The 26,128-nt window shown below is 45.2% G+C and overlaps 1 protein-coding gene across 1 annotated transcript in view; it reads right to left on the reverse strand.

Annotated features, from left to right (window-relative positions):
* usta (uronyl 2-sulfotransferase a) overlaps window positions 1–26,128 on the reverse strand; it is a 54,164-nt gene that overhangs the window by 12,625 nt on the left and 15,411 nt on the right. Inside the window, exons 2-3 of the mRNA XM_044048416.1 lie at window positions 7,039–7,082; window positions 1,820–1,975 (exon numbers count right to left, since the gene is read on the reverse strand). Of these exons, the coding sequence (XP_043904351.1) occupies window positions 1,820–1,975; window positions 7,039–7,082 (200 nt within the window). The remainder of the gene's footprint in view (window positions 1–1,819; window positions 1,976–7,038; window positions 7,083–26,128) is intronic.

Below are 26,128 nucleotides of genomic sequence, written 5' to 3' on the forward strand. Positions count from 1 at the left end.
TGAGACCATTCACAGAGATGTTTTGTGTCCAGAAAGTGAATGAGTCTAATGGTGTTCTGCCACTGTGTGTGCAGCCAGCAATTCAGGGTTTGATGAATGGGTAAACAAGTAGCTGTTTCAATATTGACTTCCAACATTTACATCAAATCACTCAGTAATGGTTTTACATATTTAGCGTCTTCTGGCCCGGCTAACAAATGTCTGCAGCAGCGTATTCCAAAGGGGATACGGTCAATAGCGTGATGCTGGGACGTGAGTCATGGCTGCCGGACTCCCACACAAACTCACATTGAAGTCACATTCTCACCCCGATGATTAAAGAAGGTGTTGAGTCATTTATAGAAGTGTGTATGAGGACATTTGGCTTTCCACTGATTCTGAGGAATCAAAATGTTTCAGCATTCACTTACTGGAAATCCTTATTCTCAGGTGAAGAATTATTTCCCTTACTCCGATTAGCAGCGTTGTAATGTAACAAAGTACAAATACTTGCTTGCGTACAAAAAACACTTATCTTTACTTTTACTTTGTTATCTGTATTTCTAGCAACTCCACTACATTTCCTCTATCTTTGTTACCCGTTACTAGCAAATAAAACCAGAAGAAGAAGAGCTGGTAATGGTCTGTATTTATATAGAAAACAATAAAGAAAGTAGAAAAAAAACAATAAAGAAATAAACATACTTTTTGCCACTACCATGGCATGAGTACCGCGGTGTGGCTAGTGGGAACACAAAATGTGAAAATGTGTTTTTAACTCCAGGTCCTGCAAAACTCATTGGATCGCAGTTAAATTTGGTCAGATTGTAATTCCCAAAGGTTCAGATGTGCACATTAAGGCCCTCAAAGAGGGAGTGAAAGCAAAAGAATTGTTGATGATAAAAAGAATGATATAATAATCAGAGTGAATACAATTAGGTCTTTGCACCAGTCAGTGCTCTGACCCTAAAAAAAACTACCAAAAAGAGGCCATAAATAGTTTTAATACTTGACTGTTGCTGATTATTCTTCCAAAAAAACTCCACGTACAGGCAAGTCAATACGAGAGGCAGAGTATTTTTTTTAATTTTTAAATAGTAGTAGTTTGTGTTTTTGTGAAATGCCTGAAAACACTTAGTACAGTTGTTAGCTTCTCTCACATGGGCCTCGACACAAATCATCAGCCATCCTGCCAAAATCCAGGGTTGAAAATCATGCAGCCAAACACACAGTGCCCAAAGAATCCTCCACCAAACATAGTCGCTCAGTTCATGGTTTGCATTATTTATTTGCTTATTTAATAAATATATTTAAAAAAAAAACTTGCTTGGGCTGAGTGGAAAGACTCAGAAGAGACAGATCATGTGTGCACAGTTGTTAAAAGACATGCTTTATACACACATGCAGTTGCACTGGCACAAGCTAGTATTTCTTAGAGTCTCCAAAGGCTGCATGCTTTCTTTAAAGGAAAGCAGTTTTTGAAACCAACACTCATGTCCTCCAGATACACCAGGAAATAATAATAATAATAAAGAAGACTCCTCATCCTTTTAGCTGCAGTCCTATTTAAAATATTTAAGGGCAAAATAGGAATTGAATCAAAGTTTTGTTAAACACATGTGCTGTTACCTTCAGTGGGGACTGTTTCTCTCTCAATCTGATTACAATAATCTGCTTTGAATCTGTGTGTTTAAATTGAACTAGAGGAGAAAAATTCAAACATCAGCAATGGCAAAATAACGTAGTGTTTTCCTTCTTAAGTTTGCTTCTGGCTCTCCAGTTTTAAAACAGCATCTCCTCTTCTTTAAGTCAATGAAAAACGATCATCTCAATAACGTACCTGTTCATGTTTCGTGAGGCGTGTTTTATTGTGGATGTCAGAGGAGACGAGGTTGAACTGGTGCTTCTCAGCCAGTAACCGCAGTAAGATGACCACTGTCCGGCTGCCGCACTTCCCCACACGGTTATAAACCACCTGGCTGGGGAATGGGAGGACCTACACATACACACACACACACACACAAAGGGGAAAAGAAGGAAAAATTAAACTGGTGGCACATTCATTGTATTGCTATTATTCGTAATAAAGTACAATTTGTAAAGTGTTTTTGAACAAGAGTGAGACAGGATGGGAAAAAAGTGACACCAACAGTCATGCAGGAAAAACATGATAAAAAATATAAGAAATTCATCCAATACTAATGCCACGCTCTCTTTTTTTTTGTCAGCCTTTGACCTGATTGACCTGAAAAACACTTTCTGTGGTATCAAATGAGCATCAAGTGTCCGTGTTTGTTTGACTGCAAAAGGACGACTGGACCAGCAAAAACTAAAGACATCTACCATAATGTGTAATATTGTAATATATGTAATATTTTGCTAAAATGGATTTAATAAATCCATCCAGTTCAGTACTGAAAATGCAGACATCGATATTGATAACGTACTGTATCGTACATTTTTCAACTCTCTCTGGGGATGAACTCAGCTGACTTTGGAATAATATTCCCTTTGAGCTAAAATACACACGCACACACACACAAACACACACACACACACACACACACATTTTTGCATCTGCTTTGCTCATATGTTATATCCAAGCAATGAGTCACACTCGGCTGACTTCTTTGCAAAGTGTTTATGATGCAACAGTTTGGTGTCTCATCTCTCACACACACACACACACACACACACACCATGTGCACACACCTTACTAGTCAACGCTTAAACAGGAGCCTTGATTCAGTGAATGCGATTGTATAAGTGTAAAGTCATATTTGTGACCGTAAATCTCTGCCTGTATAAAGACAGGTGACGGGAGTGAAATGTGTTTCCAGAGAAAAACTCATTCTAGCACACGGGCAGCAAGAATGCACTAATTTGGCAATTATCCCCGAGGGCCCACGAGGTGTGCACTAGTGGCCCCTTTAAGAATGAAGGTGATCCGAGGAAGTGAATTCTACCAGCGAGAACAAGAGTGACAGAAAATGAGGGGCAGTTAAAAGAATTAAAGGACGCATGATGAGAGATAGGAAGAGGTCCTCTCAAAAGACATCTGCGAGATTACTCTTGAAGAGTGATTGAGGTCTCCCACACATAGCAAAGACAAATCCCTTCTGCTGTCGCTTTGAAAGCCTTTTCCTTCTTCAGATGAATCCTTGCTGTAAATCAGACGAGGGAAATGTGGCAGCTATAAATTCCCATTGGCATTTTCAGTCTGTAATAGTAATCGTACTTTTCCCGAGGGAGTTTCTGGATCTGGACGGACTAAATGAACTACTTCAGCGACTCATGGAGTGACAAATGGCTCACTGACGACAGTCCCGACTAAGAAGTGGGCAGTGGGAAGTGGGAAACGACGGAACAAAGAGCTTGGTATTAAGCGCTTCTCTTTTCCCAGAATCACTGGGTTTCACTTGAAGTCATTGAGAGAACTGGTTTGAAACAATGTGAACAGGTACATTTTGCAAGACAGGAAAGAGATGTGCTGGAAAGACAATTCACTGGTGAAATAATCTCCTTATACAAGCTCATTACCCAAACCTGTCTTATACGCTAAATGGTTTCATTTCCTAATTGTTCCCTCCACATCTTCATAATAAAAAATGTTTTATATTCCAGTCCGGTCACGTCCAAGACTCGTTGTTTTCGAGCCGATAGGAAATGGTTGTCTTGGACAGAGGTCCCAACATTCCTCGGTATGTTTCGAGAAAATACAAATGTCTCCGTTTATCACAATAATGAGGCAGATTAAGTACAAGCTGTGTTTGCCTGAACAACATTCCCGACTGATGTGATGACAAATGACTGTGTCAGACCCATAACAACCTGGTGTTTTGTTACAAAAGGAAAATAATCAGCGATGCCATCACATGTCCAAATCTCCTGCCAGCACTGACAGCACTGAAAGGGCAACCTTTCACTTCCATCCCGCTCTGTGGAGCTTAGCTTTTCTGATGCACACTGTGAGAAGTGTTTGCAGTGTCTGCCCGGCAACAGATTCTGTCAATAGCCGATCCACGGTCTCAGAAAATGATTATATAAGAGTATTGTTTTTCACTGTGTGCCTGATCTGGCCACTCCCGCTCCCAAGAGTCAGACTGTTGTTGTTGTGTTTACTGATCTGATGCTGGTGAGCCAATATCAGCAGAAGGCGAGTGGTACTGCACCTTTATTTTCTTGCTCAGTTCCTCTCCTTTTCCTTCTTCTTCTCTAGCTGCCAGTAAAACTGTTTATACGTGACCCTCTTCAAACACACATATAATTGTCTCCATCTCATGGCCAACGAGCTGGATTCTAATTGCACTGATCTTATTGTATTCCCCTAAAACAAAGAGAGAAAAAAGAGACTCTGTTTTGCTGAGTTCTGATCTATAAAACCAAAAAACTGTGGGGCATGTTTTCGTCCATTAAATCAAGCTTTTGAGGGAGTGAAGGAAAAAAATTCAGAAAAACAAAACAAAGATTATTTTAAAAAAACAATAATGAACTGCTTGATTCAGAAACAGCTGAAATAGATTTTTAAGAAAAACTTGTGTGAATGCAACACGTCGACATTGGATTCTTCTGCCTGCCACCTTCAATCGTGTAACAACAAGTCTGAGAACATGCCGCAGACATATCACGAGGAGGAGGACCACCGCACATGTACAGTTCCTGGAAAGCCACATCTTTACACCACGGCGAACCTGCACTCTGCTTGGGAAATTGTTGTCTGGTTTTAGTTAAGCTCTCTCTCTCTACTGTTAAATACTCATCCCACACTGAGCGGAGAACTCATCTGTCACTTCAGAGGCGGAGCGCTTATTTGCGAGTTTTACACTTGTTCAAATGACCTAAACCTAAACATGTGACAAATGGAGACTGAAGGTCTTTTATTGGATTTGTGCATGAGACTAATTCAGAGCAAATGTCTTTCATTGTGTCGTCTGATTTCCTTCAATTTGGAAAATATCTGCTCACAGCAGCGTCGGAACCTATTAACCTATAAAAAAAAATGAAAACAAATGACATGGCCTGAAGGTGCTTAATGTGGACAAGAAACTTGTTACAATTGTGGTGGTTATAGACTGTTCTGTTTGGGATTTAGGGAACACATCTCTTTAAAATGATTTTTTAGAAACACGAGTAAAACACGCAGACATTCCCGTCATGCTGCTATACACATAAAGACTCGCAAACTTTACTCCGAGAGCTGTGTGGTTTTTCCATGTGCTGTCATTTACGTTGAGCTTCCAACTCACTTTCTAATTTTTCCCTACATTGACCAGAGCCGCAGCCTCCGCGTGCACACATGCGGCGCTGCGAGAACCTCTTACTGGAATTGCCGAGCGATGCCAGCACAATGACAATGAGATGACGACGATGAGAGATGTGGCAGGTTTTCGGGGCTTGGTGCTGACATGGCATCAGCATGATTTTGTCTGCAGGATGAGACGAGACGACAACAGCCATGGAACCGGTCAAGATCCACAGTCGCGGCTCATGTGTGATCGCTGACATTGGCTGGTTTTGTGTGTGTGGAGACAGTCGAGCGTGTAATGCCTGCGTGGTCGCAAAAGACAGCTGCAATCAGATGTCACGTCACAGAGCCAGAGAGAGAGAGAGAGAGAGAGAGAGGGGGGAGGGAGAGGCAGCAGTCATATTATTTGATTTCAAACAGAAATTCAGAAATAAACACTTGGATTATGTCAGTTATATCTTAAGGGACAGTGCAATCAAAGAAAATAAAAAAAAAAACAGGGACACAATCTGAAACTATAATAATATAATAATAATAGGATTCAAGGGTATTAGATGGTCCAGTCAAAAGAAAATTGATTGCAAACTCCACTCTTGAAATCACATTAGTTGCACGTGGTTGTTGATGCTCTATTTGTTACTTTACTGAAAAAAAAAGGACATAGGATCATATTACATTAATTAGCTCCAAAAAGGGTGGATTTTTTTAATAGATGCTTAAACTCTACTATATGGAGATTAAAAGACAAAACCTGGGGCAAAACACATTATACATTACATATAAACATTTATATCCCATCAGATTTATGCATCTCTCTGGTAATGACTTTGATTAACTAACTATCATTATTCCAAATCTGCACGACTCCCCTGTGCTTCCAGGAGACTTCGCTCCTCAATTAAAATCCAACTTTTCAGCGTCAAAATTGGATCCAGAGCTTCTGTGTTTGTACGACAATGTAAATATTCTGATTCACTTGCCTCAGGACACAGTCAAGCTGCTACGCTCTCAACTCCATCTTCAATGGAGAATGAAATCAATAAAGATTTACTGAACTCAGTTTCCATTACATCTCCGCAGGCACTTAAATATTAAATGCTTGGCATCCAAGCTCGGGAATACAGTTCAGAGACTTTAGCAATAAATAATGAATTGGCATCGTGAGTCTGTTTTTAATTTAAAAGAAAAGTTTTAATGGCCGTATCATATCCCGCCAATGTCCCCATGGTTTGTTTCACATAAATGACATTATCACCGTTATCTGTACTAAACAAGCACTGCAGTCGTATGGTTTAGGCTTCGTGGCCAAACCAAAGTAAACACATGGTTGTCAAACAAAGCCCACACGTGACAGCTGGTCACGACGACCGCAAACACACGCGCAATCAAACGAAACCAAGTCTCAGGTTAGCTGTGGAGCAGAGTAAAATAGGTGAGAAATAAGGTAAAAAACAATAACAACAAACAAACCGACGTGGCGATCTATCAGAGAGGATAATGAACAAGCGGCAGACGGAGGAGGAGAGCAGCTGGGAGGAGAGAAAGATGGAGCACAGAGAAGAGATAGTTATGCAGACGTGCAGCTGGATGAACACAAGGCTCCTGTGTCACTGCTGTGTGTGAGAGAGAAACTGTTCGGAGCATTACTGTAGCACTGACGCTGGCTCTCGTTGGTATTTAGAGCTCCTACACACAGACCTAACCCTTATCCTAACTGGACTGAGCTGGCTTGGAAACGGCACATCGAAGACAGAGATTAGACAAAAAGGGAAAAAGGACAAACAAGGACAAACGACAGTGAGGGAAATACTTACTCGAGGAGCAGGGGGTCCGTGGTCATCCAGATATGTAGATTCACCTGCAGAGGAGAAGATGCACCAGGGTTATTAAAATACTTATGGGATATTTATTACATAACGTACAAAATCAACTATTTTATAGAAACACAGAGACGTGAGCTGTGTGATGCCCGTTTGATGAGGAAATGTGCAACAAGAAGTCTTTGCTGCTTTTAGTCACATTGACCCACTTCAGTGAGGCTGAGAAAACCAACAGAAACACTTCTAACAACACGTCTGGCCATTTGTTGTTTCTCAGATAAACTGATGTGTCTTCACTTGTTGATATTTGAAAATTCTGTTCAATTGTTAACACATTTCTGCATGTGCAACTCATGTGCCAGCGTTATAAACTACATTTTATGGAGCCACAGAAAACGAAAGCTTCTTCTTCTTCTCCTGACTTTTGGCCAATCTTCTGTTTGCTGTCGCCAGTGTCGCATTAATCAGATTCAGTCAGTTAAAGTTAATTCTATTCCAGGGACTCGCATCACGCGACAGTTTGAGAAACAGGTGGCACCTCATTTCAAAACCCCCGACATCATCCTCCTCCGTCTTCTGCCACAGTCGCCCAAAGAAAACAGCATCACTCTTCTCCATTCAGCCAGCCGACGTAATGAAGCAGAGCTGGAGCCCATTTATACAATATATATATGGAGCACTGTTTTATGATGAAACAGTGGAATTCATTCACCACTGCGACACAATAAAGGAACCATGCCTGGCTCTCAGTCTATTCTCTAAAATCCAGGCCGTGGCTTCACACAGATAAACAACCTGTTTAGACACAGGAAGACGACACATCACTTCCTGTCACATTTATAGCTTTCAGGTGCCACGTACGTCCAGACAAAAAAAAAGGAAAGACTAATTTGATTATGAAGGGGGATTAAGTTTTGAAAAGAAGAAACAAGCCATCAAGGAAAAAGTCTCTGTTTCTTTGTCTGTGAAATGTGATCCATGTCACTTTTCTGATGAGAACTGCAAGACGTCACACACACACACACACACACACACAAAGTCTCCCACATGGCGAACATGTAGAGATGTTATTATATCCTTGTGCTGGAAGTGTATTGCAAGACTTTGTAAGTACTGTTTATACTTATATATCGTGGTGCGTAAGCTTTGAGTAATTGGTCTAACACCGAGATGCAATCTGCAATCTTTGCTTTGGCTCTGTTACAGTGTCATGCACGCACATGTGCATGCATGCACGCACACACGCACACACACACACACACACACACACACACACACACACACAGACAGAACCTGCGTGGCTTCCTGTGGATGCCACGGCTTATTAATCCATCAAGTGCTTCATGTTTAAATAGCGACACAGCTGCACTATGACCCACCTGAGAACTTTTTTAGACTCTTCCTCATCTTAGCATCTGTCTTTGTCTCGCTCTCGTGGCTTTACACGGTTTTCCTGAGGAATGCTGAGAGAGGCATGTGTTTGCAGCTTTTCTCTGAGTCATCTGAGGTCATGGCAGGGCGAGGATGCAGAGAGGCAAATATCTCGGTTCCTTCCTCTCTGTCATCCATCAAGGACAACCAAGTCCAGCCCCACTATGACCTCCAACCCCCTCCCCACCCGCGTGTGCTTCTCATTAGTGCTTTGGATAGAAGATTGGAACTCATTTTTCCCAGCGCACAAGGCTTGTAAAGGCTGACAGCTGCCCTCCACTCCCACCACCGACAGAGGGAGAAAAATAAACTTTAACGGCCACTGTATATGACACTGTAGTCATTGACCTCATTGTGCTCTGATTCCCTGTGTGAGGTCAGTGAGGGGAACTCTCGTTTTGACCTCAAGAACCTACAATGAACACTCACACTGTACTTTGGGTGTGTGCACCAACAGCTTCACTTCACTGTGTTTGACATGAATATGCTCCAAAACAAGCTCAATACTGTTTATTTACACTGACTGGAGTAAATCTGAGTCAAAATTGAATTAAATCAAGAAGTTAATGGATATTCAAATGCCAACATATACAAATTCACCTAATAATCCCCTTCATGTATGTCTCTGAGACAGTCTGCCCAGTGCCACAAAAGCAATGACTTCCAAACAAACTAAATTAACCCTTAGAACACACAGTATTTAGGATGCTTTTTTCCATTACTATGTTAAAACATATGTACAGAGGCTATAAGAATGTGCAATATAGAGTGTCTTATATCCTTTTTCAGCACAACCTATAATCAGATAAAAAAAAATCATTTTCACCGACTATGTAATCACACTTGAACAAAAAGTAATACAAAAAAAATTGATTTTGTGAAATTTGGAAATACATCATTTTTATGAACAAAAACCAAATACAAATGGTCCATTTTGTCACCTTTGCACAGCTCTTCCTACTTCCTGACCACATGATATACTGTAAATCAACATGATATAATCTGAGGGAAACACAGGCACATATGTTAATCCTGGTGTTCTGTTGTTGAACCACTTAGTGTTTTTTTCACTCATGTGTTTGTATCTCTGGAAAAAGAAAAAACACAGATCATTAATGGCCAAGAAGAGAAGCGGTTTACTGTGGCAGGGCAAAGGTCTCACTTAGGAAGTTAAGAAAGAATTCACAAATGAAATAAAGGTCAGTGCCACCTTTGAAGTGAACACATCTTCAAGTTCATGGTGTGTGCGTCAGTGAGTGAGTGAGTGAAGGAGAAACTCACTGCAGTGGGGCGATGCAAAGGCATGCAGCTGATTGGTTAATTGGATTACTGTGTCACAAGATCTCCTGCCTCTCATTAAGAACGAGTGCACAACCATTCTGAAGTACAATTATTTAATCAATACTAGCAACATGGACCACATGAATCATCTGTGGAGCCTTTACTCCCCAGTGAGTGGATTCTTCAAGAGACACCAAACACAAACAAGGCACAAAAAAAAACACAAGAGAGCTCTCCAAATCAACACGATATAATTTGTCGAACAATACATGCAATTTTGAAAGCTAATAACAAACATCTTTCAGCCGAGTGAGTTATAGAGCGGAACGTAATGTGAATAAAGCCAATTACTCGATGTTATTTTCCGCGTGATTCAAGCGCATGTCGGGAAGTCATTACGAAGAAGAAATCTGGTGAGAGGCAAAAACTATTTTTCTCACAAGTTTCAGGACAATGCACGTCAAGCCACTACAAATCATCTTCAAGCATCACATGTGATGAGCCTCAATTCATGCAGCCAGACCCAACACACACACACACATACACACACACACACACACACACACACACACACACACTCAAAAACAAACAAAGCCACCACAGCCACCTCATTAGCTGAGCTGATTTTTCTTTTTCTTCCTCAAGTCAAGCTGTCGACTTTGAAAGTTGACTTACAACTGTACAGCCATTTCAGATTGATCCACATTATTATAGACCGCTGTGTAAATCCATGGAAATGGAAAAGAAATGAGAGATTATGATGTCTGACAAATGCATAATAACACAAATGTATGGTCTTTTGGGTGTAAACTTGCAAAGACAAGATGGACACAGAGGAAAACATAGGTGAATCGTTTCTGCTGCATCCTTTGACCAAACCAGACCAGGATAATCCCTCCTTCTGGAATTCTCTCCTTAGTGTTGGCCTGCGCCAGGAATGCTACAGTAAGTACAGAAACTTCATAAACATGTATTTAGAGCATTCACCGTTTCATTTGCTTTGTGAAGTTGGCAAGCTGGCTAAGTAGACCTTAGGAAAGAGCACATCCCAGAATAGGCTCGAGGTGGGAGCGGAAAACCACACAGGAATGGCCGTTGAGTGGAAGGCCAGGAGGATAGGAGCCCGGACTGACGTTAAAGGAGTCCTTTGCTTTGCTGTGGGTCACGACTCAAATGCAAAGATGGAAGGTTACAGAGCTCCTGCACTGGAATGTGCAACAAGTATGTGAGAGGAGATTACAGGTTCCTCAGCCTGCGAGGACTACACTTTCTCATCCTTAACCACATCCTGCTGTAGTTTCTTTATAGAGTTAGCATTTGTTTCATGTCCTTACTGACCTTGATGTAGGAAAAAAAAAATCAAACATAAACAGAACGGGGGGGGAAAGGAAAGAAGTACAAGTCGTCTGTGCAGCAGTCAGAAATGACATAACACCAGCCTGATCCAGCTGTGTAAAACACACCCAGTTAAACTGAGAGCGTATCTATGGTTAAAGGCCTTGCTAAACATTCGAGCCATAATAGAGAACATATGCAAACAAATGCAGGCTTTTCTGTGTCTGTTTCTCTGTGAGCTGTGTGTATTTGTGTGTGGTCACCCAACCCTTTGATTTCGACAGTAGGAGTGGCCCTAAATTAAGACACGTACAGTAGCTCAGCCCATCTGCCTAATTACAGAGGGGAGTTAAGCTTAAGGGTCAGGGTCTACACCCACTAGTACTACAACGCCCTGCTCCTCATCACCCCGCAGAATCAACAATGGACAGACATGTTTCTGTGCCCCTGCTATATGTTGTTGCAGGTGTCCCGAGACCAAACCCTGGCAGGGAGGCTAATTTGTGGACATTTTGCTGCCCTGAAATTTTGGTTGCTGCAAAAGAGCAGGAAAGGCAGTGAGAACATAGACACATGTATAGAAATCATACGTCCAGGGGGGTTAGAAGACGTGTGACTGCCGGTGTGTTATTTGTGGACACCAGTGGTTGCTAACTTATATACTGGCCAACTGGAACGTACCACTAATTGAACCGGCCCAAAATAGAAAGCATGCTCTCCAGAAAAAGTAACGTTTAATCATTTCCAATGCTTCTGTGAATCACAGAGAAAACAGTGATGATTCATCTAAGCCCTAGGGAAATATCCACGCGAGTGCCTGCATCCCCTGACTTCAAATCAACGCACTGACGTTAAAGAGCAAAATCAGACACTTTGAAGTCTTTAAATCAAATCTAGCAACTTCTTCTTCAACCATTTCAGATAATAGTTCATGAGTTATGCATGTGGCCACTAGTGCATTTCCCTGACTGGCGACTTCCAAACCACCATCAGACGATTTCACACATGAGGAAGTAAATCCATACACGGGAACCCCAGCTGAGTCGTCTGATGTCTTAAAACTTGAAAAGCAGACTGAATGAGGACAAGCAAAGTGCATGAAATCAAATGAAGTAGTTGGAGCATGCAAAGCAACCATGTGAGGAGCAGCAGAACATCACACCTTCCACAGGCCCTGAGGCCACACTGCTGCTGCTGCTGCTGCTGCTGCTTCAGGACTCCTGAATTTAAAGTTTGAGGAGGATTCAGCAGAGACACCGCTCTCGGTGTTGTGCTACAAACTGTTCTCTAATTGTCTGATTGATGTGATATCATTTAGAGAGTTTTTCTGTGCACCGATTTCCTACACATTGTTTTTTTTGTTGTTGTTTTTTTGACCTGGTGTGAACCCACTCTCCTCTCTATGAGCCCTGAAATCAGACCACTTTGACGTTACAAAATGAGCCATGAAGTAGAAAATTGGACACAAGAAAACACGAGATGTCTGACGCCACAGAGTCAAAAAAAGAAGGAACTCATCAGCCAGTGAGGAAATGCTGCGGCGAAACAACTACTCTTCTGTCTGCTATTGCGTTCCTGCGTGGAGAGACGAGATGTTGTGACACGACGCCACGTCAGGGGCACAAAATATGGTGAAACCACGGGACGTGACTCCGTCAGGGGTTTCTGGTAAAATGCATGCTCCGTCAGCTATTTCCGCACGTCCGTTGGAGAGACCACCAGAGTAAGCTTGTACGGATGGTACGTACCTCGTCTGTGCTTGTGGACACGTGGGTACGACACCAGCTGTCTCGCTAGTCTGTCCTTATGGATAAAGGCGGTGGCCATTTTGACCGACCGGAGATTTTTGCCACACATCCCTACAAAAGAAGTCAAATGGAGGGGAGCTTTTAAGTTTAAACCAAAACTTAAGCGGCATCCACGAGGGGTAGATTTCACACACAGAACAGAATAATTAAAGATGCTAATAATAAAAAGAAAGGACAGGAAGCCTCAAAATATATTGATGTGTTTAAACAATCATTCATTACAATGCTGTGGTGAGCCGTTCTATGCCATGTCCTGGGTTAAACTGCACATTATGTCGTTATGTCGGCACAAAGGGAACACACATACATGTTTTGTGTCTAAGATAAAAATGTACCAGAATCCATGTTATTGTCGAATATTTAGAGATTTAATGACAGACCCATGTGCGACAACAACAGACAACAACAACAACAACAACAGCTTCAGCCGAAGCCAAAACCATTACAAACTAACCGCAAACTGGGCAACTAGTACCTCTGCTTTACAACATCTCACAAAAACACACCATATGTGGAAGTTTTTCTCATGTAAGAAAAAGAGCGTGTTATTGTTAACCTGACAACATACAGACTTCCCGCACTCCCTGACAACAAAATGCAAGTAAATGTACAAGTATGTCAAATAAATCTCGTGTTAATTACAATAGAGTTTGGTCTCGACAGCTGAACTAAATATAAATTAAAATACCTACAATTTAAAGCACATGCTTTTTGTTGTTTATTCCAGTTTCTTCACTGCGTCCTGACCTTTTTTTTTTTTTACCACCACAGACCAGAAGGCTCTGTCTGAGTGAAAGCTGCAAAAACACCCAGCCTTAGTTGCTTGTTTACAATATCTATCACTTAAGCCTGAGCTTGAACCAAACTAAATCAGTTTTTAAGAATTCATTGTTTTCATTTTGCATGTGATGTAAACGTGGTACTCTGAAGCCTGTTCCTTTATTTACTCCTTTATATGCTTCCCTTCTTGGTAAAGTGGTTGTGCCCATGCAGCCGATCAGGAAGTGCCTCTCTTGTGAAACATCACATGAGTTTTTTTTTGTTTTTTTTTTTACCAGAAGCAGAACATTTCCCCCCAAAAAAAACCCAGCTCCTATGTGTGCTTAAATGTAGCTGGTAACCATTAACAAGAAAAGGCCGCAGGAATTGATAAAGCAATGTGTCATTACAAGCCCTTTCATCATGACAATGACAACAGAAAACAGACAAACAGCCAGCTGTGGAAACTCTAAACATCTACCACCCTTGTCTTAAGATTCAGCTGAGTCACCTGCTATAGATAGACCTGGGTGTGTGTCGTACCGAACTGCAGAATCATCACCAATCTAGATTTTGTTATAGAATGTTGGTGAACCAAATCTCAGCATGTATTTTTGAATTTCTGCTGACCTGTCATGATGTCTTTTTCCTCTTCTTGTGCCCATGAATAGGCTAAAAAAAAAAAAACCCAGCCTTCATGAACGCAGAGGGTGAGCGACTCCTGCTGTTACAGTATATGTGCTTTGTGCATTCGACATAACAGCCCACACTGGTTCATAATAGTCTGCAGAATATCTACTACTGAGCATCGACTCCGTATCTGCTTGTTTAAGGTTTCACGCTTGAAGAGAAAACCTGCACTCTGCTCTATCACTGCAGCACAGAGCGGCCGTCTTTGACCCCCGCAGCCAACACATACACATGGAGGACCAACAATCACATCTGTGAGGATTCACAACTGAAATAAATAATTGGGACATTTTGAAGAATACACAAGGAAATCAACTCCTCTAACATCTGGCTTTGTTCAAATGTAAAAGGATGTTTTTTTTCAGTGGAAACAAGGTAAGAATGCAAATAAGTGAAAATGTTGCCGTGTCAAATAACTCACGTTTGTGTTATTGTGGCTTCTTATAATAACAGTCAATAAAAAAAACACACGCCGGACGCGCACACATGCAGAACGTCTGTCAAGTGTAAATCACCAGTGTGGAGAAGAGGAAGGGGCAGAATGGGGGCAAAAATAAAAAGTACCATATGAAGGAGGGATCAGAAAGAGTCAGTGAATTCCTCCAGAGTAGCAGAACTCCTCTGTGTTTGTCATGTGACACAGGAATCCGATTCAGGAAAAAGCAGCTTTTGCGGGCAGCGTACAGCACAGTGAGGAAATGAAAAGAAATTCAGACGGAAGGACGCGCCAGAGAGGGTAAGGGTGAGAGGGAAAACAGGACCAAATTGTTATCAAATCGGTGTGCGAGTCTTTTGCAGATGAAGAAGAAGAAGAAGAAGAAGAACTGTATATGGCAGCTGGGGCTTCCTCAATGTCCTGAAATCACTTCAACAGAGAGAGAAAAGTAATGATTCCAGCAGGGACTACAGATTTATGTGCACACTGATACAGAGACAGTAGCTTGGACAGCCTAACCAAAGCCTTATCCCTTAACCTTAACCCTAACCAGTTCAAGTCTAAGCCAAACCACAGAGCTTATCTTAATCCAAACTTCACACATGCATTGATTGGAAAACCATACTTGTGATGTTTCCTGAAAATAGGAAACTAACTCAGGCTCATGACTAAAGAGAATGTTGGCTGAAGTGTGCAATGGATTTTTTATTGCTTCCTGACACAGAGTGTTGGCTCGGGGGACTCATTCAGCTGTGGAAAAGACCCCTTTATTATGGGTGATGGCAGGAGACACACACATCCCTCTGCATATTGTTAAGCAACGGCAGGATCCTAATTGTAACTGTGTGTGTATGTGGTGGTGACCATGTGTGAATGTCACACCCGAAAGAGGAATCGACTGTGTTGCATCTTCAATCTCAGATCTAATCTCTTTAGTCTCTGGAGCTGGAGCAGCAGCAGCAGCAGCAGCAGCAGCAGCAGCAGCAGGAGTCCTCATCAGACTTTGCTCACCAGCGAGCGCGGCGAGGATGGCGCTGCAGAACAAACAGACGGCATAAAGAGAGCCTGTGTGGTGCGAGGTCTCACACTAGAGTGAGGGACAGATGAGAAGGGGGCTGATGGAAGAAAGAGGGAAACAAAAAAATCTGTGGAATCCGCGTGACAAAGGGGTGACAGTAAATTCATTTGATGCAATGATGCACTTGCAGTCCAACTGCGGCTGTAATGGCTTCATAGACAGCCATGTCTGAGAATATTTCCACGGCGGGGAGAATTCGAGAGCTGTGGATCCACTGAAGTGTGCTACTTTTCTCATGAACTCCAACAAAAGAGCTTTACAGGGCTCTGTTTGAAAACAGAAACATGTGTTTCCAGCACAGAGATGACGCAGTACAGACACAAGTACACGTGCTATCAACACATTTGCAATCTCATTTAGTGCAGAAATAATAGTGAGCATAGTTTGAACTCTTGCTGCAACGATATCAAACACACACGTGCACCAGTGCAGAAGTGTCCGAAAGAAAAATGAGGTTTGACAGTTTCCTCCCACAATGACTCCCAAACATAACTGGAGCAATGGAAATTTCATAAATAGACACGTTCACCATAAACCGAGAGCAACAGTCAGGTGCCAGAGTGAGAAACAAAACGCTTCCAACCACCGGTGACAGGAGGCCAAGATCTTTCCCCCCAACGCCAGTGAGTTTTCCAAAAATCCTCAATTTCTGATTTGGCTTAATTTGACTAAATTCATCATCATTATAATCATATTTGGGTGATATTTGTCTTACCTAATTACTGCTCGGAAAGAATCAGGCTCTTCCAAACCATCACTCTCTCCATCGCTGCCTGTTTTCCACACAGCAGTGTTGTGCGCACACCCGGTGGATTTGCTTGCATAATGTACTTATTTATTTAGTTGTGTGTTTTCTGCAGACTCTGTGTATGTGTGTGTGTGTGTGTGTGTGTGTTACTCCCATGTATAAGTAGAATCTGCAGAACCAAAAAGCGCTCACTAATTACACAGTAGATGGTGGCAGAGTCAAAGATTCAAAGATTCAAAGATTCAAAGTGTTTAGAGTCGTGGCCTCCTTGGCCTGCTAGATAAATACTTTATTTGACAGAAGCTGCTGTCAGGCTGCATTCTCAGGTTGCAGCTCTGGTCAGTGCCAGGTTAAACCACCGGCTGGACTGGACTGGACTGCGAAGCTACCACTCCCTTGTTTTGGGTTTGAGCTTCCAGGATATGTGCACGGTCACAAAGGTCAAATGGACCAAAAACAGAGACGGGTGCAGAAAAAGAGCAGAGATTTGAATTTGTCCGTGTTCAGTGGCATGTGTGTATATGAGGAATGGAATGAAAGAAGTGTGTGTGGCTTAAGCATGGGCACAATGATGATGATGTCATGGGGGACAAGGTGATCTGCTGCAGATGTACATCCCGTGGCGTCTGGTAACAGGCACTGTGAAATGTCCTTCTGAACACACACGCACGCGCACCGCCGCACGCATTACACACACACACACACACACACACACACACACACACACACACACACACACACACACACACACACACACACACACACACACACACACACACACACACACACACACACACACACACACACACACACACACACACACAGACAGACAGACAGACAGACAGACAGACATAGATACATTCCCTAGTCCCTTATTCTAACCTTAACCATCACAACTAAGTGCTCAACCTTTCCCCTAAGCCTAATTCTAACCCTATACCCCATATAAAAACAGGTTTTAACCCCCAAAAAGCCCTTTAAAGATGCGAGGACCAAACCGAGATGTCCTCACTTTGCCAAAATGTCCTCACTCTGTGCGGTTTATACAATGTTTTGGTCCTCACAAGGCCACACATACAACACACACGCACACAACGCGTCACTTTCTGTTAACCTTCATCAGGTGCCAAATGAAGCGCATTTGGCGTGTGGCGAGCACATGTTCAAGATGGTGAAAACGAACACGTCATATCTTCAACACAGCATGCATAAAAATGTAATGTCTATGTATACATGTATATGTGTGTATATACAGTATATATACACACACATGTATATGTGTGTGTATATATATTTCCCCGAGGGAACCTGCCAAAGGGATTAATATAGTCTGTCTGTCTGTCTGTCAATGTAGCATCACCATGTTTCTACAGTAGCCCTGAATAGACAAAACACTGCCTCTGTATTGTTCTGTTCATATTTTTTTTTAACATGACCTAAAGTTCATTATTGGCTCAGAAGAAGAGAAGGAAAGTGGGTAATGTGTCGGTTGCAATCTGCACCCTCACCACTAGATGTCACTAAATCCTACACACGTTCCCTTGACGTATACACTTGCATAATCAAAAACATGTTTACAGTGTTTGGACTCAAACACAGAAATGAAAATGTCTCACTTAACTTAACTTAACAACTGCGAGGACTGACAGCATTTGAACATTTTTTGGTGATAATGCAGTGACAGGAGTTTGGCATGCGACCGGCCCACACTGGCCAAAGGGCGAGCGAAGAGCAACAGCGCAGCAATAAACAACAGATGGCAGCTCGCACTCGCACAAGACCAGCAAATGAGTATTTATAGCTGAAATGTTTGGCACGGCCTGTGCACCGCAGTTACAATTAGGGGCATTTTAAATCAAACCCACCCATCATCGTAAATCAGCTTTAAGGACACAATATGAAGCAAAACATAAACCACGGTGGTCAACGACAATAATAATCACAGAATCACAGCCACATAATATAAAAAAATAACACTAAGTGGCCATGGAATTGCTTTAAGGACGAGTCGTAACGACACAGCTGAAGTAATCTGACAGAGAATGTCCGATTAAATGACGACAAATAAATGGATTCATCATGTCAAAGGTGCGTCCTAATCAAAGACAGTAGAACCTGAGCACACAGAAGCTGTCGCCCACCAGACCGAGTCACGTAGGTGTTGACAGGAAAACGTATAACAAAGCAACTTACCAAGGATTTAAGATAAAAGCTGACACGTCACATTAGCTTCCCACGTACACTGACATTCACTCAGATATGACTCATGCAATGTGGCACAATCTGACTGTGGTGAAACAGTGCAGAGGAGCATGAACTGTCATACGGTCTTTGTTGATACGAGAAGGGGATGGAGGTCTAAGTAAATATCTGCATTTGCATTTGAGTAGGACAGCTAATAACTGTCATCCATTCTCTCAACAACCTGACTGACTGTTTTGTCTACGAGATATTCTCACATACATTCAGTGCAACGTCTTCTTTTACAGCCTTTACAAGGAAAATAACAAAATATTTGATTATCAGAATAATTGCCGTGAAAAAATTTTATGCTGATTGACTAATCAATTAACAGTCACTTCTCCTAAGTGAGTCACCGGCAAGAAAAGTTTATTTTATCCCGTAAAGAGACAATGAAAACTAAATGTGAAACGGGCCTTGCGTCGCTCTTTCAATAACCACTTTATAATTAAAAGAGAAACACAGTGGCACTGTTTGTTTTATTGCTCAGCTCTTGACGAAGCTATAAACTGGTTATGATGCAGAGACTTCATTAAGCTACTAAACACAGAAATGAACAAAGTCCTCCGCGCTGACAAATGCTCAGTATAGTTTTCTGAGCATGACGACATTTATTTCACTCGGGTATTTTTAGCAACAAGACCCAAAACCACACGCTTTAAAAGCAGAGGTAATAAAGAAATATACACCTATTACGAGTCATTAGGAACTTCATTTCATTGAAAGAGTGGATTTCCTTACAGTGCCAGTCCAGTGCCAAGTGTGTTCCATCTCATCAGGGCAAAGGGAAGGAATTTCAGCGTCTCGCGCTGTGCTCGGCACAGGTGCGATCACATTGATCATCACATCTTGGTTATTAACGACAGTTCACACTGTGCTGTGCTCGCCAGCATACACTCTCATGCTCTCACGCACATATAGGTATTCCACACATGCATGCATGGCAGTGGCACACAAACACAGCGTCCACACGCTGACGCTGTTGACACATGGTAATCCTGCCTGGCAGAGCAGCTCAGTGTTAAGGTGGGTGGAGCGTGGGGGGGTGGGGGGGGGAACTCTCTCACCCTTGACTGGCCTCTTGGAAACACGGGCACTGCTTCAAATTCAGGCGAAACACTGGGTCACAGAGAAAAGCTGCTGCTGCGAGAAGTAGCTTTCATTCCTAAAAACCCATCTGATCGTCAGCTCATTCGTTATTAAAGTGCTGCCAGACGGGATTAGACCTCGTTGAATGGGGGAGCGTTCATTCATCGTCCGTGGCTGACAAGTATTTAGCACTTTCTGCACCTCCTTTTTAAAAGTGAGCGTGAAGAATGGCCTTTGGACGGCAGACATGTTTTATTCCCTGTGATTTATTGCATGTTTATAATTTTTCAAACCTGGATCCAGTCAGCGTGAGCTTTCCCGTTAGTAATAGAGTTCTTTTTCAACATTCGTTTCGGTATCTCACTATGGGACACGCCCCTACGCGCTTGTCCCCAGAAGCTTTTCTTTCATTACGCCAGTCCTGACTGGCCGGAAGACGTGACGTCTGCCTCCGGAGGAGGGATTCCCTCCTGCTTTATAAGCCTGACGTCACGTCATCTCTTCAGTTTATTACCTCTTCTCGCTCTCAGAAGCGTCTCTCAGACGGCAGGTGTAGCTATCGGGATAGCATTGCTGTTCTCAGAGTGAGCTAACAACTCGTTCGCCGAACGCTACCTCGACCTACTTTGCTGACTGAGTGTAGTAGCTGGGCTGTCACCAAACAGTAGCTACTGCAGCTAGCCACCATACTAGCTGCTCACCACTTCGTGTTTTAATTACGGAGCTTGATAGTTCTCTTCTCCTTACCATGGAGAAGGTGACTATTTCACCTAAGACATGCGCGTGTGGGTGCAAGATAGCCGGAGCGGACACCCATGCCGTTTGCTCTGCGTGCCTCGGGCTGCAACATGCCCAAGACGCCCTAGCATCTCCGGTTGCCTGTGAACACTGCGCCCGTCTTTCGAATAAGACCCGCCGTCGCCGACTAGCGCGCCAAGCTAGTCTGTCGACCGCGGATCCTATGGTGGGGGCATCCATTCCCCCGCCAGCGGAGTTAACGGAGAGCACGCAGGGAAACACCATCCCCGCGGGAGCCAGCTGGGGTGACCAACTCGACGCTGCCGACCCGCTCTCTGACCCAGATGATCACGTTCCCGACTTCTTTATGGGACAAGTTGACATCGACGACTGTGACTCCGAGATAGGGGACGAGTCCGTGAGCCTCGGCTCCGATGATGACGAGCAGGGGACCGGTCTCTCTTTCCTTTCACCGGCTGCAAAGCCGGTGCTCGGCGATGGCGCACGCAGCGGCTCACCAAACCCGACTGACAGTGCGGACCTTCACGTCGTCTGCAGGAGGGCAGCTGCAAAGCTGGGCATTACGTGGCCAGAAGTCCCCGTAGAGACCACCACGTCTCGTTATGAGGGTAAGCGGCTACCTAAAGCCAAATCAGCCTCGAAACAGCTGCTGCCGGCATTCCCCGAGTGCCTGGAGGAGGCGACGCGGTCGTGGAAGAACCCCCTTTCCACCAAAAACCCCGTCCAGGGAGGGTCGGCGTTGGACTGGGTCGACATGGAAGAAGATGGTTTCTCCCGTCTTCCTCCAGTTGAGCCCCTGCTGGCCTCTCACCTCCACCCCACACGAAAGTCCACCTTGACTTCAGTGGGTCCAGCCCTCCCCTCCAAAGCTGACTGTTTTCAATCGTCGCTCACTGAAAAGGGGTACAAAGCTGTGGCCATGTCCGTGAGGGCTTTGAACGCGTCGTCGCTGCTGCTGGCGTACCAGGCCGAGTTACAGGACGACATGTCAACCTCACCCACCCCGGCTGTATGGGACGAGCTGTGCGTGGTCACGGACCTCTGCCTCCGTCTACACAGATGTGCTGTCCAAGCCTCCGGGAGAGCTATGGCTCTTATGGTCACCCAGGAAAGAGCTAGGTGGCTGAACCTGTCTAGCCTCTCTCCAAAGGAGAAAACACACCTCCTCGACGTTCCTGTGGACCCAAAAGGCTTATTCGGCCCAGCGGTGGCCACGATGCAGAAACGCTGCGAGGAGAAGAAGAGGGAAGGTGAAGCACTTCAACTGTGTCTCCCCAGGAAAGTGCAATCGCCGCCCCCCCCTGCACCCCAGCACGCGTTTGCCCGAGCTGTGGCCCGCCCAGCATTTCGCACCCCTAAGCTTCAGCCACAACCCCAGCCGGCCGGCCGAGGTCGGGGCAAGCGACCAGAGCTCAAGGGTGCGTGGGCAAAGAAACCCTTCATTCCCACCGTGACATCTGGAGACCAAGCCGGCTCCTCGGGCACTGTGGGCGCGAAGAAGAAGCGGCGCGCTACCTAGAGCGCTGTCACCAGGGTGGGAAGACAGGTGCAGCCAGACACCTGCTCTTTCCCCCCGGGAAAATGTTCTGTTCACCACGTTCGCAAGGGCATGTTCCAGGCCCTACAAGAGGCGTGCAGAGGCCATGTCGGCGCTCGCCGTTCACGTCCAGGCGAAGAGGGAAAAGGTCGGACCTGCACAGAGTTCAGTGGGGCCACAGCAGCGTCGACCACGCACACACCAGTGCACAAGCACACACCAGTGTTTTTTCCCCATGCCAAAATGTTCATTAAAAATGTTTGCAGGCGCGCATCCAGGCCATGTGCCAAGGGCGCAGCTACCAGTGTTAATAAAAAACATGGAAAAAACAAACATGAAAAAAAGAACATTGACAAAAGAACAGAACAGGCCCGTGCACATGAGCCCGCTAGGGGGAGCCCTTGCTCCACCAGCGGGACTGCAGCCAGGCCAGCCTGTGCAGTTGCAGATGAGCCCGCTAGAGGGAGCCAATTCTCCACTGGCGGGACGGCAACCTGCGGTGATGGGTGTAATGTGCGCGGTGGCCACACAGCCCATCGTTCCCTCTCAGCCCGGTGCTGCGGGCAGGCCACAGCTGGGCCCGCTTGCGAACCGAACCCAGCAGTGGCAGGCGTGCGGGGCACCAGACTGGGTCATAAAGACTGTGACCAGGGGCTACAGGCTCCAGTTTGCAACCACCCCGCCCCGTTTCACAGGGGAAGTGCAGTCACAGGCTCAGGGGGAGAAAGCTCTCGTCTTGCAAAGAGAAATAATTTCTTTACAAAACAAAGGAGCTATACGAGTTGTACCGCCAGAGCAGAGCCAGAGCGGTTTCTACTCGAGATATTTTCTAGTCCCCAAGAGGGGAGGGGGATTGCGACCGATTTTAGATCTGCGAACGCTGAACAGGTTCATGAGACAATACACGTTCAGAATGTTAACACACGCAGCTCTAATACGTTTCGTGCGTCCGAGCGATTGGTTCATATCCATCGATCTAAAGGACGCGTATTTTCACATCCCTATTTATCCACCGCACAGGAAATATCTCAGATTTGCCTTTCAAGGCATCTGTTACGAATACCTGGTGCTCCCGTTCGGGCTCTCTCTGAGTCCGCGGGTGTTTGTAAAATGCACCGAAGCTGCAATAGCACCTCTAAGGGAGGGAGGGATGCGGCTGGCAACGTACATAGACGACTGGCTTCTAGCAGCGGAGTCGCCCCAGCAACTTCAGGCACAAACCAGACTGCTCATATCGCATCTGATGACCCTGGGTTTCAGAATAAACTGGGAAAAGAGTGTTTTGACGCCGACTCAGAACATCTCTTTTATAGGTCTTTCTCTGAATTCAGTCGCGTTCAGGGCGTGTTTGTCGGCGGAAAGGGTGAAAGCCTTTCAGGCTTGTCTGGCACTTTTTCGCCGAGGGACACTGCTAAAGTTCAGACTGTGTCTCCGGCTTCTCGGGCTGATGGCATCAGCTCTGATCGTGGTCCCATTCGGCCGCTTACGGATGAAGCCGTTTCAGAGGTGGGTTGCGTCACTCAAACTGAGTCCGACGCACCACGGTCACCGCCAAGTTTTGGTTTCTATGGCATGCGTCATAGCGCTGCGCCCTTGGAGACGCATGGCGTTTCTGAACTCAGGCGTTGCCATGGGAACCGTCATGACGAGGAAAGTGATCACAACGGATGCCTCCTCGACGGGCTGGGGTGCCACGCACGAAGGCAGGACAGTGAATGGAGTTTGGAGCTCGCAGATGCGTGTGTTTCACATAAATTGTCTGGAGCTCCAGGCCGTCATACTGGCGCTGAGACATTTCCTGCCCTATCTGAGAGGGCGACATGTTCTCGTCAGGACAGACAACACCACAGTGGTGGCTTATATAAACAAGCAGGGGGGATTACGCTCACGTCATCTGCACACACTGGCACACAGACTGATCGTATGGAGCAGCTCTCGTCTGCTGTCGCTGAAAGCCACACACGTGCCCGGCATCCTGAACCGGGGTGCGGATTTACTGTCCAGGGGCAGTCCCCGCTACAAGGAGTGGAAACTCCACAGCGCGGTGGTGGCTCAAATTTGGGAAAGATATGGTCGGGCAGAGGTGGACCTCTTTGCGTCAGAGGAGAACACACAGTGTCCTCTGTTTTATTCGCTGATCGACCAGGACGCACCAATGGGGCTGGATGCTTTGGCACACGAGTGGCCGCACGTCCTCCTGTACGCGTTTCCCCCATTAGAGCTGATCATTCCTACTCTCGCCAGGGTGAGAGTGAGGGGTCTCTCTCTGATTCTGATAGCTCCCCGCTGGCCAGCAAAACACTGGCTGGCGGAGATATATCCGTTGCTATGCGACCAACCGTGGCCGTTGCCTCTCCGCAGGGACCTCCTGTCACAGGCGCGCGGAGAGATTTTTCATCCTCATCCAGAGCGTATGGCTCTGTGGGCTTGGCCCGTGAAAGGCTGAATCTGACCACTGTCGGACTGCCACGTAATGTCATTGAAACTATTCAGAGCGCCAGGGCATCCTCTACACGTTATGCCTATGATGGCAAATGGCGTGCGTTTGAGGAGTGGTGCGTACGAACAGGAGTCATTGCTTTCCAGAGTCCTGTTCCTGTTATTTTGACATTTCTGCAGAGTCTGATGGATAAAGGTCTGGCTTTCTCCACTGTTAAGGTGTATTTAGCCGCTATTTCGGCTTGTCACGTGGGCTTTGGGGACAAAACGGTGGGTCAACATCCTCTCGTTTGCCAGTTCATGAAGGGAGCGCGGCGCCTTCGCCCTGTGTCGAGGAGCCTGACGGCTCCGTGGGATTTACCAATGGTGCTAGATGCCTTGTCTCTACCACCTTTCGAGCCGCTGCAAAAGGTAGAGCTCAAGATGCTCTCCTTTAAAACGGCTTTATTGCTGGCACTGGCATCGGCTAAGCGAGTCAGTGACATTCATGCGCTATCGGTGAACCCGGCATGTACGCAATTTTTGAATGGGGATTTGAAGGTTTTACTGAAACCTAACCCAGCGTTTGTACCTAAGGTATTCAACGCTTCTGTGGCGTACCGCCCTATTGAACTGTCAGCCTTCTATCCTCCGCCCTTTTCGACGCGGGAGCATGAACGGCTGAACACGCTCTGCCCGGTGCGGGCATTACGCACGTATATAGACAGGACAGCTGGATTCAGGAAATCGGAACAGCTGTTTGTGTCTTGGGCTACGTCACATTTGGGGAAACCCCTGACGAAGCAGCGTCTGTCACACTGGATCGTGGGTGCTATTACTATGGCATATAACAGCAAGGGGCAGCGTCCTCCTGTGGGCGTACGTGCTCATTCCACCCGTGGTATGGCCACGTCTTGGGCGCTGTTTCACGGTGTGTCTGTTGAAGAGATCTGTGCGGCTGCCAGCTGGGCAACGCCACACACTTTCACCAGATTCTACAAATTAGACGTCACGACGCATGCGCTGTCTCATACGGTCTTGGGCGTATGTGCTGTTCCAAGTGTGTCTATTTAACTGGTCATAGACTGGTAACGGGTCTTCGAGATAAGCTTGTCTGGCAATGCGGGAGTCTCTATATCCCATAGTGAGATACCGAAACGAATGTTGAAAAAGAACTCTAGGTTAAGAAATTAACCCCAGTTCTTTGAAACATGAGTGAGGTATCTCACCAGACCACCCTCCTTGCCTGGAGCGAGGAAGAGGTGTGCTTATTGAAACTGAAGAGATGACGTGACGTCAGGCTTATAAAGCAGGAGGGAATCCCTCCTCCGGAGGCAGACGTCACGTCTTCCGGCCAGTCAGGACTGGCGTAATGAAAGAAAAGCTTCTGGGGACAAGCGCGTAGGGGCGTGTCCCATAGTGAGATACCTCACTCATGTTTCAAAGAACTGGGGTTAATTTCTTAACCTAGAGT

This window comes from Solea senegalensis, linkage group LG17 (assembly GCF_019176455.1).
Source record: "Solea senegalensis isolate Sse05_10M linkage group LG17, IFAPA_SoseM_1, whole genome shotgun sequence".
Taxonomy (NCBI): domain Eukaryota; kingdom Metazoa; phylum Chordata; class Actinopteri; order Pleuronectiformes; family Soleidae; genus Solea; species Solea senegalensis.